Source organism: Rhipicephalus sanguineus, chromosome 8, assembly GCF_013339695.2.
Source record: "Rhipicephalus sanguineus isolate Rsan-2018 chromosome 8, BIME_Rsan_1.4, whole genome shotgun sequence".
Classification (NCBI taxonomy): Eukaryota; Metazoa; Arthropoda; class Arachnida; order Ixodida; family Ixodidae; genus Rhipicephalus; species Rhipicephalus sanguineus.
In genome coordinates, this window is record NC_051183.1 from 75,203,397 (window position 1) to 75,216,821 (window position 13,425).

General features: G+C 48.7%; 1 protein-coding gene across 1 annotated transcript in view; it reads left to right on the top strand.

Moving 5' to 3' along the window:
• Nucleotides 1-13,425, top strand: part of LOC119403327 (phospholipase D1) — a 260,367-nt gene that overhangs the window by 203,330 nt on the left and 43,612 nt on the right. The window contains exons 2-4 of the mRNA XM_037670270.2: nt 5,665-5,852; nt 6,764-6,929; nt 9,869-10,109. Of these exons, the coding sequence (XP_037526198.2) occupies nt 5,681-5,852; nt 6,764-6,929; nt 9,869-10,109 (579 nt within the window). The 5' untranslated portion in view covers nt 5,665-5,680. The remainder of the gene's footprint in view (nt 1-5,664; nt 5,853-6,763; nt 6,930-9,868; nt 10,110-13,425) is intronic.

The following is a 13,425-nucleotide window of genomic DNA, read 5'->3' on the forward strand; positions in this document are numbered from 1 at the left end:
GCTCGACTGTAACGCGACCACGGTTGTAACGCGAGGGGTGACTTTTTATTGCGTCCAGGAAGAAAAAAAAACAGCAGTTTTGGTATTCGACTTAACGCGAGGGTCGACTTTAGGTAGCAAAAATTAAAAAAAAAAAACTCGAGTTACATTCGAGTAAATACGGTACAACGACTGAGAAGAAAAAGAAGATGGCTTTAGCCTTCGGGTCATCTTAGGTGAGGGCATACGGGACCCTGCGAGTTTTAACGATTGACGGTACTGTAGCTGTCATTTATGTCTGTAATACGGTCATGTTATGCCATACCAATTTTATTATGCATCCGATTAACGAAACGGCCAGCAGAGCACGAAGTCGTAGGCGGCTAGATAGATAGATACACTCAAAGTCGCAGAAGTTCGCTAAGAAATGCTTCGCATTTAAAATTTTACCTGCTTTTTGCCCTGGGTGAACACGTATGCGTCAATGTGTACAACTAGAGCGATGATGCGACGGCGAGAGCTCGAAGTCGCACCCCTTTGCGTGAGGTGTCCACGTATTTCGCATCGGCCTCGACGAGCCTGTTGCGCAAGGAAGGCGCATTCCTTGCTTCGCCGTGTACACACGTACACATGCGCCCGGTTCTTGGCTGAACATGTCTTTAGTGGGCAGGGTCGCAGGTAGATCAGCGAAGTGGGCTCGGTGTAATTCCAAGCTTGTTCCTAGGTTTTCTGTGCTCGTGGCTTGAGTTGGAGAAGGAACGGAAGTTATTGGACTTTCCGAAAGACGCAATTCGATAACGGTTGACCGTTGGACAAGCCGACTCATTCATGTAATGGCGACGCTGAAAGCACAGTTTTGAGCCCTTTCGTATGTGCTGATCGAGGGTTTAATTAACAGCTTTGCTTAGCGCGATGCGCGTGATATTGTTGCGTTAATATCAGATCGGTCGTCATATGAGATGGCATGATATTGAAGTTACATATACACAATGGGCTACCAGATGCACTCCGGCTAGCCGACCAGCCTTTTTCAGAGGGTTACCCATCGACGAAGGTCATTGTCTACCAAACGTCAGGAAATGTACCGAGCAACAACAGCGCGCGGCGTACAGACTTTATATATACAGTGCCTGTGTGTACGTGAAGAGACAGCGAACTGGCACCGAGATGTGTAGACAATGTGAAAGAACTGTGCATTCAGGGCGTAGCCAGACATTTTTTTCTATTGTGAGGGGGGTGATCCGACCTCCCCTCTCCCCCCCCCCCTCCCCGAAGGCGCATTCATTTGACATTGTATGTATGTTTCTATGCATGTTCGTGCGTGTGTTTGTGTGCGGGTATATATATATATATATATACATGTGTGTATATTCGCACTCTCTTAATCGTATTGCCTTTTTGCCGCTTGTAGTAGCTTGGTTTTGTTTTCAATTGTGTTATTGCTTGTTTTTCACTTGTCTTGTTTAATGTTTATCATGCTTTTACATTGCCACTCCTGCTTGGGCCATGTGACCTCCAGTATGTTTGTAAATAAAAGAAACAAAAATAAAATAAAATGAAGCCAGCTAAGGAAAGTTTTGCAGCGCGAGTTCTCCTCGCTTCTGGGGCAAAAAAAAATTTTTTTTCACGTGCCACCGTCTTCATGGCGCTCTGCGCGTATTCCCTGTTTATTTTATTGTTGTGCTTTTTTTCTCCCTCAGTGCCGCTAAGCGGTGAACGAGCGGGATATTCCATTATTGCCCGCTTTATGAAGTGAACGATGGGAGCGCGTTTTGAAAACGGGCAACGAGCACGGCTGGAGGGCATTGCCGCGCATTCGGCGTCGCTTGATTACGACAGAAAAATACCCCCCCCCCCCCCCAAAAAAAAAAAAAAACTATGGGAGTTCGCTGCCAGCCTGGCGGGAGCCACAGTCAGCCTGCGTGCGGCATGGCTCTACCAGAAACCATTACTTTTTCTTCGCTTTTGTGTGTGTGTTTGTCTGTCCGTGTGTGAGTGTTGGGCGCGCGTATGTGTGTTCGTGAAGGGGCTACCGTGTGTGTGTGTCTCTGTATGTGAGTGTGTGTACGTGAGTGTGTGTCTATGCGCGCGCGCGTGTGTGTGTGTGTGTGTGTGTGTGTGTGTGTGTGTGTGTGTGTGTGTGTGTGTGTGTGTGCGTGCGTGCGTGCGTGCGTGCGTGCGGATGCGCTTCAATGGTGGCTCTGCAAAGCCGTTTTCTCCGCAGTGCGCGTCCGTTACGCGGGAAAGCGGTTGCAGTTGCTGTCAGAACTCGAGACAGTTCTGCTGACGACCTTTTTTGCTTATTTATTTACTTTAAAAGCCTGCCCTTAGGCATCATTCACGGTATCAAAAACACACATGCACATTTGCTCCGTGTATGAACACCGTTCACCTCATTTTTTTCATCACCCCTGCAGTTAACAGAAAGAAGTTTGCTAAGTGCGTCAGCTTTCAGGCAGCTCTTCGTAATGGACCGGACGAGCTCTGGCCTGTTTTTCCTTCCCGCATTTCATTACCGGACGTTAGGAGAGTGGACAGTCGGCGACTTTGCGTGGGGCACGGGGTAGTTCAGAAGCATTTCTTTTTTTTTTTTTTTTTTTTTGCTCTAATTTCACTATGAACGTATTCTCGCAGCCCATAATATGCGATGACTGTCGCCAGGCTCTGCAGTTGGTTGGTCGTTCCTTTCTAGGAGGCTAAACTTTCTCCAGCCAGCTACCTCCCTAACAGATCTGGGCATCGTGGGCTACATGTGCTAGAGCGAGAAAAGCATATAGGCTCGCAAGCGGGCGTGTCTGTTTAAATAAAATGAAGAAGAGTACACTGAAAATTGACTCGTACCGCGTGAGTATGCAACAAAGTGGAAGCGGATGCTAGCGGGCACCGCCTTCTCTAATCGAAAGGACAAGGGACTCTAGTACCCATAGAGTTTCATAAATTAACTATAGGGGACTCTGGCTCTGCGATCGTTCAGCCATCATGGGGATGATGGGTAGTTCACGGATTTGCCTAATCTTCGTGCTTACGGCTCCGAACGCACTTGTGGCTTTGTTTACTGCTGTGTTTTGGCGTTCGTTTCGAATAAAAGAATGGACCGTTGTGAACTTAACGACCAGATTTAAATTGGTGAGCCTAAAAAAGTTAAAGTGGGGAAGCGAAACTGCTGACTTCTGCTGGACTTCGCTTTGCGACAAAGCGGATGCAGGCGACGTGGAGCCAAACGGAGCCGAAAGAACGAAGTTTAGACAAATCCGTGTACTACCCATCATTCCCATGCTGGCTGAAGCGCCATGCGTTGCAGCTCCCATAGACACTAGCGCCAGAGTTCCCTCTAGTAGGTATTGTAGGAAACTCTATGCTAGTACCAACCGGACTATTTCTATTTATGATGATGATTATACAACAACACATTTCTTGTACTGTGGCTGTGGCATCTAACACCTGTTGTACCACTGTGCATCTGAGCAGTTAACACAATAAACAGACGTGGAGCGATTCTGTCGTGGTAGTTCAGTTGGGAACACACATGTCACATGCCAAGGGCGTACAGTCCTTTTAGAGAACATGGTTGCTTGCGCGCTGTCGGGATTTCGACTAGAAGACGAAAAAAGAAGCGATGGCGCCAAATAGCTCGGCGAGAGGTTGGAAGAATGCTGTCGCGTTAACAGCGCATAAGTATTGTGTATGCGATGAAAGGTCCGCTTGAAAAGAACATTCGTATGTATCACGCATAGCTGTATTTCATTGAAGTTGTGCACGAATCTTAACGCGTGTGCCTGTGGATCGCTTCTCGTGGTTTTGTCTCGTGTGTTTTATTAGGCCCGAGTACTTAGATTGAGCTGCACGTTAAAGAGACCCAGGTGGTCGAAATTTCGGGGGCCCTCCACTAGGGCGTCTCTCATAATCATATCGTGGTTTTGGGACGTTAAAACCCAGATATTATTATTATTATTATTATTATTATTATTATTATTATTATTATTATTATTATTATTATTATTATTATTATTATTATTATTATTATTTGTTTTCTTTGTTGTTTTTTGTTGATATGTATTTGTACGCTTAGTGTGTACATCGTGAAAACAGCGCACGAACAACAGACAAACACAAAGTGGCATATGTTCGTTCGTTGTTTCTGAGCTTAGCAACGTTGCTTGTTGGGCGAGTTGGAACGAGTCAGTCATAACGTATGACTGACTGTGTGTATATATACATGCGTTCCAATCCAATAAACTTTAGTTGGAAGAATGCGCTGTGTCCTTGTCATCTTACTCGTCTGTGGCCTGTTTTTTGCGCTGAACTACGTTATGACTGTTTCTGAGCTGTTTTGGCGATCATGAACAACCAACTAGCCTTAATTACCGCCCTTGTAAAGTTAGTGGGTTGTTTGCACGTCCAATCTCCGTAGGTATTTATGAGTAAATGGACAGTCGAAAAATCTTGACGATGTGTTCGAATACCGGACCCTATAATGTAGCCTACTTCCATAAAAGCACTCGCAGGGTATCATATGTATTCGCCTAAAATGGCTGGAAGGCAAAAAAAGCCAACTTCTTTTTCTCAATCGATGTGTTGATCCTCCCCCCCCCCCTTCGAAAGGTTTCTGCACGTAACGTGGTTTTACATTGCCGCCAGGATCGGATGCATTGAAGCTTTCTGCACCCCCCCCCCCCCCCCGGTACTACATTGCCTCCGTGATCGGCCCCCCTCTTAGCAAGCGACGATGTCCTGTGATGACGTCATCATGCGACGTCATGTGATGTGGCGTCACAGTGACACCGTGATGACATTATGGTGACAAGAAATTTTGGCGATTTGGGACGCCATGATGGAGCCGAACCATGAGAGTGAAATAACCAGAAGAATAAGGATGGGATGGGGCTCATTCGGCAAGCATTATCAAATCATGAATGGTAGTATACCACTATCCCTCAAGAGGATGGTATATAAAAGCTGCATCTTACCGGTACTTACCTACGGAGCACAAACCTGGAGACTTACAAAGAGGGTTCAACTTAAATTGAGGACGACGCAGCGAGCGATGGAAAGAAAAATGATAGGTGTAACCTTAAGAGACAGGAAGAGAGCAGAGTGGGTCAGGGAACAAACGGGGGTTAAGGATATCATAGTTGGAATGCAGAAGAAGAAATGGATATGGGCCGGGCACGTAGCACGTCGGCAGGATAACCGGTGGTCATTAAGGGTAACTGACTGGATTCCAAGAGATGGCAAAGGCGTGAGGGGGAGACAGAAAATTAGGTGGGTAGATGAGATTAAGAAGTTTGTAGGTATAACGTGGCAGCAGAAAGCAGAGGACCGGGTTGATTGGTGGAACATGGCGGAGGCCTTTGCTCTGCAGTGGGCGTAGACAGGCTGATGATGATGATGATGGTGGTGCAGGCGTATGGTCACGTCATCACATGATGATGATTTTCTGAATCACTCGTGTTGACGCCGACGCCGTGGGATGACGGTCGACGCCGGCGGTCAATTTTCGCGTCTGATGAGACATCTAAGGCTTTCGCCTGTTAAGCATGTGCGCAACTGTTAAGCAACAGCAAAAGTTTGGTCCGGGAGGTGTTGACACAGCCACCGTGTTGTCTGCACTGCTTACGTAGTTCAATCCTCTCCCTGACGTTCTTCGTGTAGGAGCGCCTTCGCCAAGCAGCACCGGAGCAGGAGTAAGAGGAAAAAGAAGATGGCGGAGTCTACGTCACAGGACGCCCTCGCCTCCGGGGGAGAGGAGGAAGAGGAGGAGGACCCGGACTTTGAGGAGCTGCGTCCTCCCGAGATGGACCCGCTGGCCGAACTGCTGGACCACGACGGGGAGAAGTGCGTCATCCAGCAAGATGGGGGAGACAAGATGGACGGTAAGCGACGGGTGTTTTTGACACGAAGTTTTTGTTCTTTTTTTTCTTCGTCAGCCATCCGAAATGTGCAATCAAAAGCATAGACGTGCGTGGAGTTCTCCATTAGGACGTATGCCTGGCTCTACAGTGGTCATTAGACGCGCTTGTTCTTGCATGAGAACATGTTTTGTCCTTGTTCATTCAATGGGATTATCACTACGAGCATGGAATTTCATGATAGCGCACTAGAGGGAAATTTGGCGCTACTGCCTATGGGCGCTGCAACGCATGACGCTTCAGCCAGCATTGGAACGATAGGTAGTGCATGCATTTGCCTAAGCATCACTCTTTCGGCTCCGTGTGGCCTGCAGACGCCTTGTTGCAATAAAAAGTTCAGCGAAAGTTCAACTGTACAACTTCGCCACCTTGACCCTTTTATGTTCCCCAATTCAAATCAGTTCACGATCTTCCAAACGAGCCGTTATTCAAACCGAAGCAAAAGCCAAAACGGAACAATAAACAAAGCCACAAGTGCGTTCGAAGCCGCAATCACGAAGACTAGGCAAGTCCACGTTCAACGTTTTTGTATCACTGGTTTACTTAACAGTAAAATATAACAAAACATACACGTTTCGCCGCGTATGCGGATGACATCGTCAGACAATGCCACCCGCATAGGCTGCGAAACGTCTACGTTTTGTTATATTTTACTGTTTAGTGAAGTCGGTGACACAAGAAACGGTGAATATGAATTGCCCTGGCTTTTGGAACATTTTTTTTTTCGCAAATCCGTGTACTACCAATCGTTCCCATTGTGACTGAACGATCGCAGCGCCACAGTTCCCACTAATAAATATCGCAGTAAACTGTATGACTATGAGGGGTCGATCGAGTGTGACGTCATGTTCTCGCCCTTTCTCGTTCCACCCCAGTGTTGCCGCATGGAGGGACGTGCTTCTCGTTCTCGCGCGTTCACGAGCCGAGCTGCAGCCTGCTGACGCCCAACCGGCTGCTTACGCTTCCCGACTGCCCCCTCGAGGTGAAGATCGTCTCCGTCGAGCGGGACCACAGCAGCACGCACATCCTCTACCCAAACCTGTGAGGATAAAATGCCTATCATTACACTATACGGCAGGGGTCTCAAACTCGCCTCAGCCAGCGGGCCGCAGTCACTCAATGCAGTCCCGCAAGGACGGGGACAGTGAAGGAGGTTGGAACGGGAGGGGACTGAACAAGATGCAAGCAACGTTGCCATTTGAACGAAGGCATTTTCCATACCTCATATATGGGTTGTTTCTGAAGAGGATTTGGCGTCAGGGGTTCAGAAACATCGATACCCATCAACGGAATGATTGAAATCTGAACGTCGTTTCTGAAATGTAGTCTTGTTCTACGGCTATGTTTCAATACATGCTGACCCCATGGAGTGCCTCACGAAATGAATGTTTGTGTAGCTGATCAACATAGTTACTAAGAAAGTAAAAAAAAAATTCTGTGGGGCGATGGCAGTCATACCTGTACGTGCGGACCGGGTCGCTAGCGAAAGGCTCGCAGGCCGTGTGTTTGAGAACGCTGCTATAAAGTGTAGCCTTCGCATTATTTCACGTAATCCATTTTAAAGGGACAGAAACGATGAATCAGTTCAGACAAGGGGTCTCAAACACGCGGCCCGCGGACCTTTCGCTAGGGCCCCGTCCCCGAACATGACTGTCCTCGTCCCTCTATTTAAGGGGCGAAGTACCCTAGATCCGAGCCTTGTACCCCCCCCCCCTCCCGCGTCTAGCGTAGCTCTGATTTACACGGAGTCCGCTAGGGGCGCTGCGGCAGCAGCGCTCGCCCCCGGCGCGTGCTCTGGTTTGAATGGAGACCACTAGGGGCGCGTTATGCTCTCAGATACATTTCATGTGACCATGAACATCCAAGGACAACCAGGGGGTCGACCTCGTCTTCGCTAACTTCAGATTACATCCCATTCAAGAACCCCTGGCTCTTCATTTCACCGATAACAAGGCGGTCCTAATGAATGGGAAACGAAGTCCGCACCTCAACACCATATATGCCTTATGGCATCAATAAAAGAACATTGTATATACTGCACATACGTGTTTGTCACGCATTTCCATGCTCGAGTGGGCAATGTATGGGGGGGGGCGGGGTATTCACGCTTACCCGAATGATCACCGGTGCTTCGCCCACTCATCATCACTCACTTCGTGGATATGCGTGAATTTTTTTTTTCAAGCTTTCTTAATAAGTAAGTGCATTATTTGCACATTTGTGTCTGGCGTCAAGGATCCTTTTCGTGAGGCATCCCATCCGGTCAGCATTTATTGAGATAACCGTAGAGCAAGAACTCCACATCCCAGAATGAGCGTTCAGCTTTCAATGATTCTGGAGACCAATATCGATGCTTATCCAAACCTGACGCTGAATCCCCTTCACAAATTTATAACTGATCCATTTAGTAGAAATGAAAAAGGCCATCTTTCAAATAGCAACGGCAGTTGATATTTTGCTCAAACTGCAGGGCCCGAAGCCCATAACCAGGTTTTGCACTGCCTCCGCGATTCCGCCCACCTTCGACCAAGCTACGACGTCATGCGATGACGTCATCATGTGACATTACGTCACGTGACATCACAGGGACGTCATAGCGACTTCAGACATTTTCGCGATCCGTGACGTAATAATGACATCATAAGGGGACGTCATCACGTGAAGGTAATCTTTTGTATCAATTTTGCTGTCCCCGAAGCCGAGGGACGCGGACGGTCAATTTTCGCGTTTGATGAAGGCAGGTGGTCCTCGCTATCCTTCGACACGTCTTAGGCGAGGGCATAAGGGATCCCATGATTTTCTTCTTGTTTATATGCTGCAGTCACGCTGGACGTCTTCCTTCAGCAGATGGACTTTTCCCGTTCACTTTCTGTGACCGATTATGATGATTACAAGAGCTTGTGACCGAACTTGACTGGACTCGAGCAGAGGCCTTCCTTAGCTAGCCATGTTACGCAAGCCAGTTGCATAACCAAGGGGAAGGGGGCACAGTTTAGCTGAATAAATGAATACATTTCCCGGCATTACTCTGATTCTTTAGTGGGCCTTGATTCTGTAGGAACGGTAGCCCTCTGGTGAAGGGTTTGTCAGCCGCCAACATTCTAACACAAGAACATACAAACAAAAAAAGCGACTTCCTGCAGTTTATTGTATCTAAATCAAGGTCTAGAACAGGACTACTGCCCTGTTTCTAATCAGGAACAGTGCACTAGCGATGCGAGCAGATGTGAATTCTGTGTGGCGACGCGTTTAAGTCGCACGCACGTGTGAAGGCCCGAACACACGTACGCGTTGCAGCTTGTCAACGCGTACGTTTGTTCGGGCCTTGAGCGTCGGTCGCCTTGAGTCGCTTTTCGACGCCAGTCCCAAATGACCGCGCGGCCGGTGCTAGTCGTAGGTTTGAACGAGCCTATACATCGTGGCCGGTCTTGATGTACACACGAGATGGCGTCCACTGGCGTGGCCGGGGGGGGGGGGTCAAACTCCTTACACCCATCCCTCCCTCCCCCCCTCCCGCCTGTTTTACATTTCAAAACAAAATTTCACTCGCCGGCATGATATAAGCAAGAAACAGATGACAAACTGTCGCAGAGTGAACCCTGATCTTGTCGTCTGTCTTCCAACTTTAGCGGCCATTCGCTGCATTTTGCGATTCATAAAACAGCACATCGAAGTAGACGTTCTCAAATTTAGGTAAAGCTTGTTTCTGTGCAATGCTAAGAAATAATAGCTCATTTCGGGCTCCTTCAAAGCAAAACCAACGCGAAGAACGGTTCTTGCCAGACGCGTCTCGGAGGTGTCCGGTCTTTCATTGAACGATGCCACTTCGAATCCGACATATACCAGCATTCACATGCGTACAAAAGCGTCGCAGCGCCAGTATCCCTCTATGTAATGGTAAGGAACGCTATGGTCGAAGCCCCACCGCAAAAAAAAATGTCTGGCAATGCTACTGATGGTGTCCTCATATTTACCTGCAGGTACGTGATCGAGCTTCGTCACGGCGACTTCCAGTGGTCCATCCGGCGTCGGTACAAGCACTTCCAGCAGCTCCACCAGCAGCTGCAGATGTACCGCGCGGCCATGTCCATCCCGCTGCCCACCAAGAAGCACCGCGAGCGGCGGCGCAGCTACCGCGAAGACAACGCGCGCAGGCCGCTGCCTCGCTTTCCCAAGAAGCCCGAGAGCCTGCTGTCTCAGGAAGAGGTCCAGCAGAGGGCGGTAAGTAGGGGCTCGGGCTTGTGGCGTCATCGGCATCGTCCACTCGTTCGTTTTCTCAGTGCAAGGCCAACAAAATACCGATATTTCGCTGAGCTTTGTTTGGATTTAAACTCCCTAGGTGCACTGACCCTTGGGCACAGCGACGGGAAAGCATGTGAGGCCGTTGGCGCTTTTATAGCACAGTCAATGAGATATACACTATAATCACAAAACTAGAACTTTAGATATTCGGCGAAAGTACACCCCTTTATACTTTTAACGCAATGGCGTTAAAGAGCTCGCTTTGCAGAAATGCCGGTGTCGGCGTCGGCGTCGTTGGTTGTGAGCGAAAAATGAGCGTTGTCTGTGAACGAAAATTTGGAATAGAGGCAAATAAACAAATGAGTAAATTTTCGGTTCGAGTGGAAATCGATCCCAGTCCTTCCGCGTGGCAAGCAGGTGTTCTACCACAGAGCCACGCCATCGCTTGGAACTGCTTCCGAAAAATATCCCATACTAATATCATGTAATGAGAGGAGTGTCCTTAACGCATATAATGTTGCGCGGCAGAAGCGTAGACTCGCGCCAGGCGTCAAGACATGTTAATTGCACAACGAGTGGCTGCTTTAAGGGCCCACCCATTACAAAGCGCTCAGACATATTTAATCAGCATCAGCAGCAAAAGCATCACAAAGCAAGCAGCTACGTTGGTTCGCGTTGCCTTACGGACGCGTAGTGGATACTTCGCTGATTCGCCAAAGCGAGAATTATGACGTAGTAGGCACTTCGCGACTGTACTTTCAGTAGGCATGCTACACTCTAAGAAAAAAGAGAGTCGAAAGAGGGTCATGGAACCGTGACTCTCTTCGGGTGTCCATCTGACCCCCTTTGGAAGGTACAGGCAGAAAAAAAAGAGTTCGCATTTGGGAAGGAGTCACTGGACCCTCCTGAAGCGCGTTTCGATTGGCTTCGGTATACGGAAGAGCCGCCGTATACGCCATACATATCGCACGCTCGCCCTTTGGCGCCGTTGTGGCGCCTTGCTCGGCGACACAGAACGCAGACGGGGTTGGCGCTGGGGTGGCGTGCCGCTCTCCTCTCTCAGTCGTCTCAGTCTCGTGGTCTATTGGAATGCGTTGCGTGGAGTAGTTGGTTGCGCGTCTTCGGTGGTATTGACGCCGGCTCCGTGCACGAAGTGACGCTTGGAGGGCGGAATATTCATGGAGCTGCGGACACCGACAACGGGCGCCAGTTAACGGTGAGTGTACTGCTTTCGTAGGTACTAATTATGCAGCTTTAGCTGGGCGTCTGCAGCAGCTCTGCGGAATCTGCCAGCCATTTCCAACAGTAGCCTGTATCCGCGGGGCTGTTGCGGATGCCCAACTACAGCTGTCAGTTAACGAGTTGCCACCGTTATGCGCGTTGCTGTACAAGCTCCCATAAAGTGAGCGATGCAAACAATAATCGAGGGTCATTTCTTGCTGATCGCACGTCGTGTCTGCACTACTGAAGGTGCAAGATGTCGTTTTGAGATGCCCTTTAGTCTACTTCATAATAACATTTCCATCGACCTTGAGTGTGCGGCGTGCTTCCACGCGTGGGAACGGGAAAAAAAAAAATCCTGTGTACAGAACGCTCAGACGCACTATATGTAATGGTTTTTGTTGGCCTAAAGGCGGTAGTTTGAGGTGCAGATATCGTACGGTGGCTTCCAGAACGTACGCGGTAGTCATTCAAGTTGGACACGCCTCGCCGGCAAAGTGAAAAAGCTCTAGACTTTCGACGGCGCGCGTTGTTGCGGCCGCCGGCGTGCACTCTATTCCCTCGTTTCTGTTTGCTGTTTTCGTGGTTTGCATACACTGCGATGACGTTGGGCGCTATAACAGAATCGAGTGAGGGTACGTGATTGTGGGAGTTATGTGCGCTAATTCTAGCATATGGCATGTCTGATCTCGACGTAGACGGCGTACGCACGCGCTGGGTGTCGTTCGAGCCCTAGTACTCGCATCTGTTTATCTGAGTATTTAAGGATGGGTTACGTTTGTAAAACGTGCGGTCAATAACCGCTCACGGCATGCCCCTGGCTGCCGGAAGATGTGCTTTGTTGTTTTGTTGTTAGCCTTTATTATGTCTGTGTGAACCACTTATTGTGGAGGTTTTGCAAACCTTTACTGCAATTTCATTTTCTCATCATAATACAGTCAAATCTCGTTACAACGAACACCACATTAACGAACATTTCAAATTAACGAACTTTTAAGAAATCCCGTGCCGACTGCTCATAGTTTCAATGTAAAAATATTTCACTACTACGAACTTCAGAATAACGAACATTTCAGAATAACGACCGTTATTTAATTCCCGTGTAATCTTAACAACACCTCAGTACTACGAACTTATATCCCGAAATGCGAGGATTCTTCGATTTCAGTGTATCGGTCATGGCAGTCGGAGCTGTAAGGTAGCAGACGACGCAGCGCGAAGAGCGGATGCCCTCCCGCTAAAACCTGAGATGGCACGGGAGGAGAAAGACGCGGGCGGAGAACTTTTTTTTTTTTTTCCCTTCGTTGCGGGGGAATGGTTGCGGAGGGCGACAACGCATCAGGTTTTGTAAAGGCCCAACTGCATGCATAGCGCGCGGCTTACGAGCGAAGGCGGCTGCGACAAACGGGCTCCGTCGCGCTGCTCGATTGAAAACTATTGCGCGCACGCAGGCAAATTACGAAAAAGAATTACAGAGTAGATGAATGACAACATGCCAAATTTATTAATGTCTTGTTTGAGATAAAGATGCCATAAAAGCGTTTCGGGACTTCCTTTTTTCGCAATCTTATGTTTAACCGCGGCAGTAGTATCTGCTGTGATCCCATGGGGCGCCCGGAAGCGTACGCTGCCTACGCTACGTCGCACTTTGCAAACTGCGTTATGTTGGGGTTAGTCCACGAGGCGCATCTCGACAACGTTTCCTCTTGCTGTCATAGAACGTTTAAGAAAAGCCGCAGCGCCTCACATCGTTGCTTCGCAGGGAGAAGGGCTACCTCACACGACGACGATGTTGACATTGCAGCAAGCTACCACCAATGCAGCAAGCTACCACCGAAACATCAAAACGAACCGTCGATCATAAATAACGACAAAATACGGCCGCTGCCTCGCTCTCCGCGTGAGATGGGGCTGTAAAGAAGGTAGTCTATAACTTGCATTCCTTGAAGTACGCGCCGATTGGAAGCATCACGAGCAAATTGCAACCGAAGCAAGGGTCAGAGATGCTGCCATGTTGTTGGATATCGTCATGCTCACTTCCGGGCGACAAGCGATGTTTTCGGGCTTTCCAGAA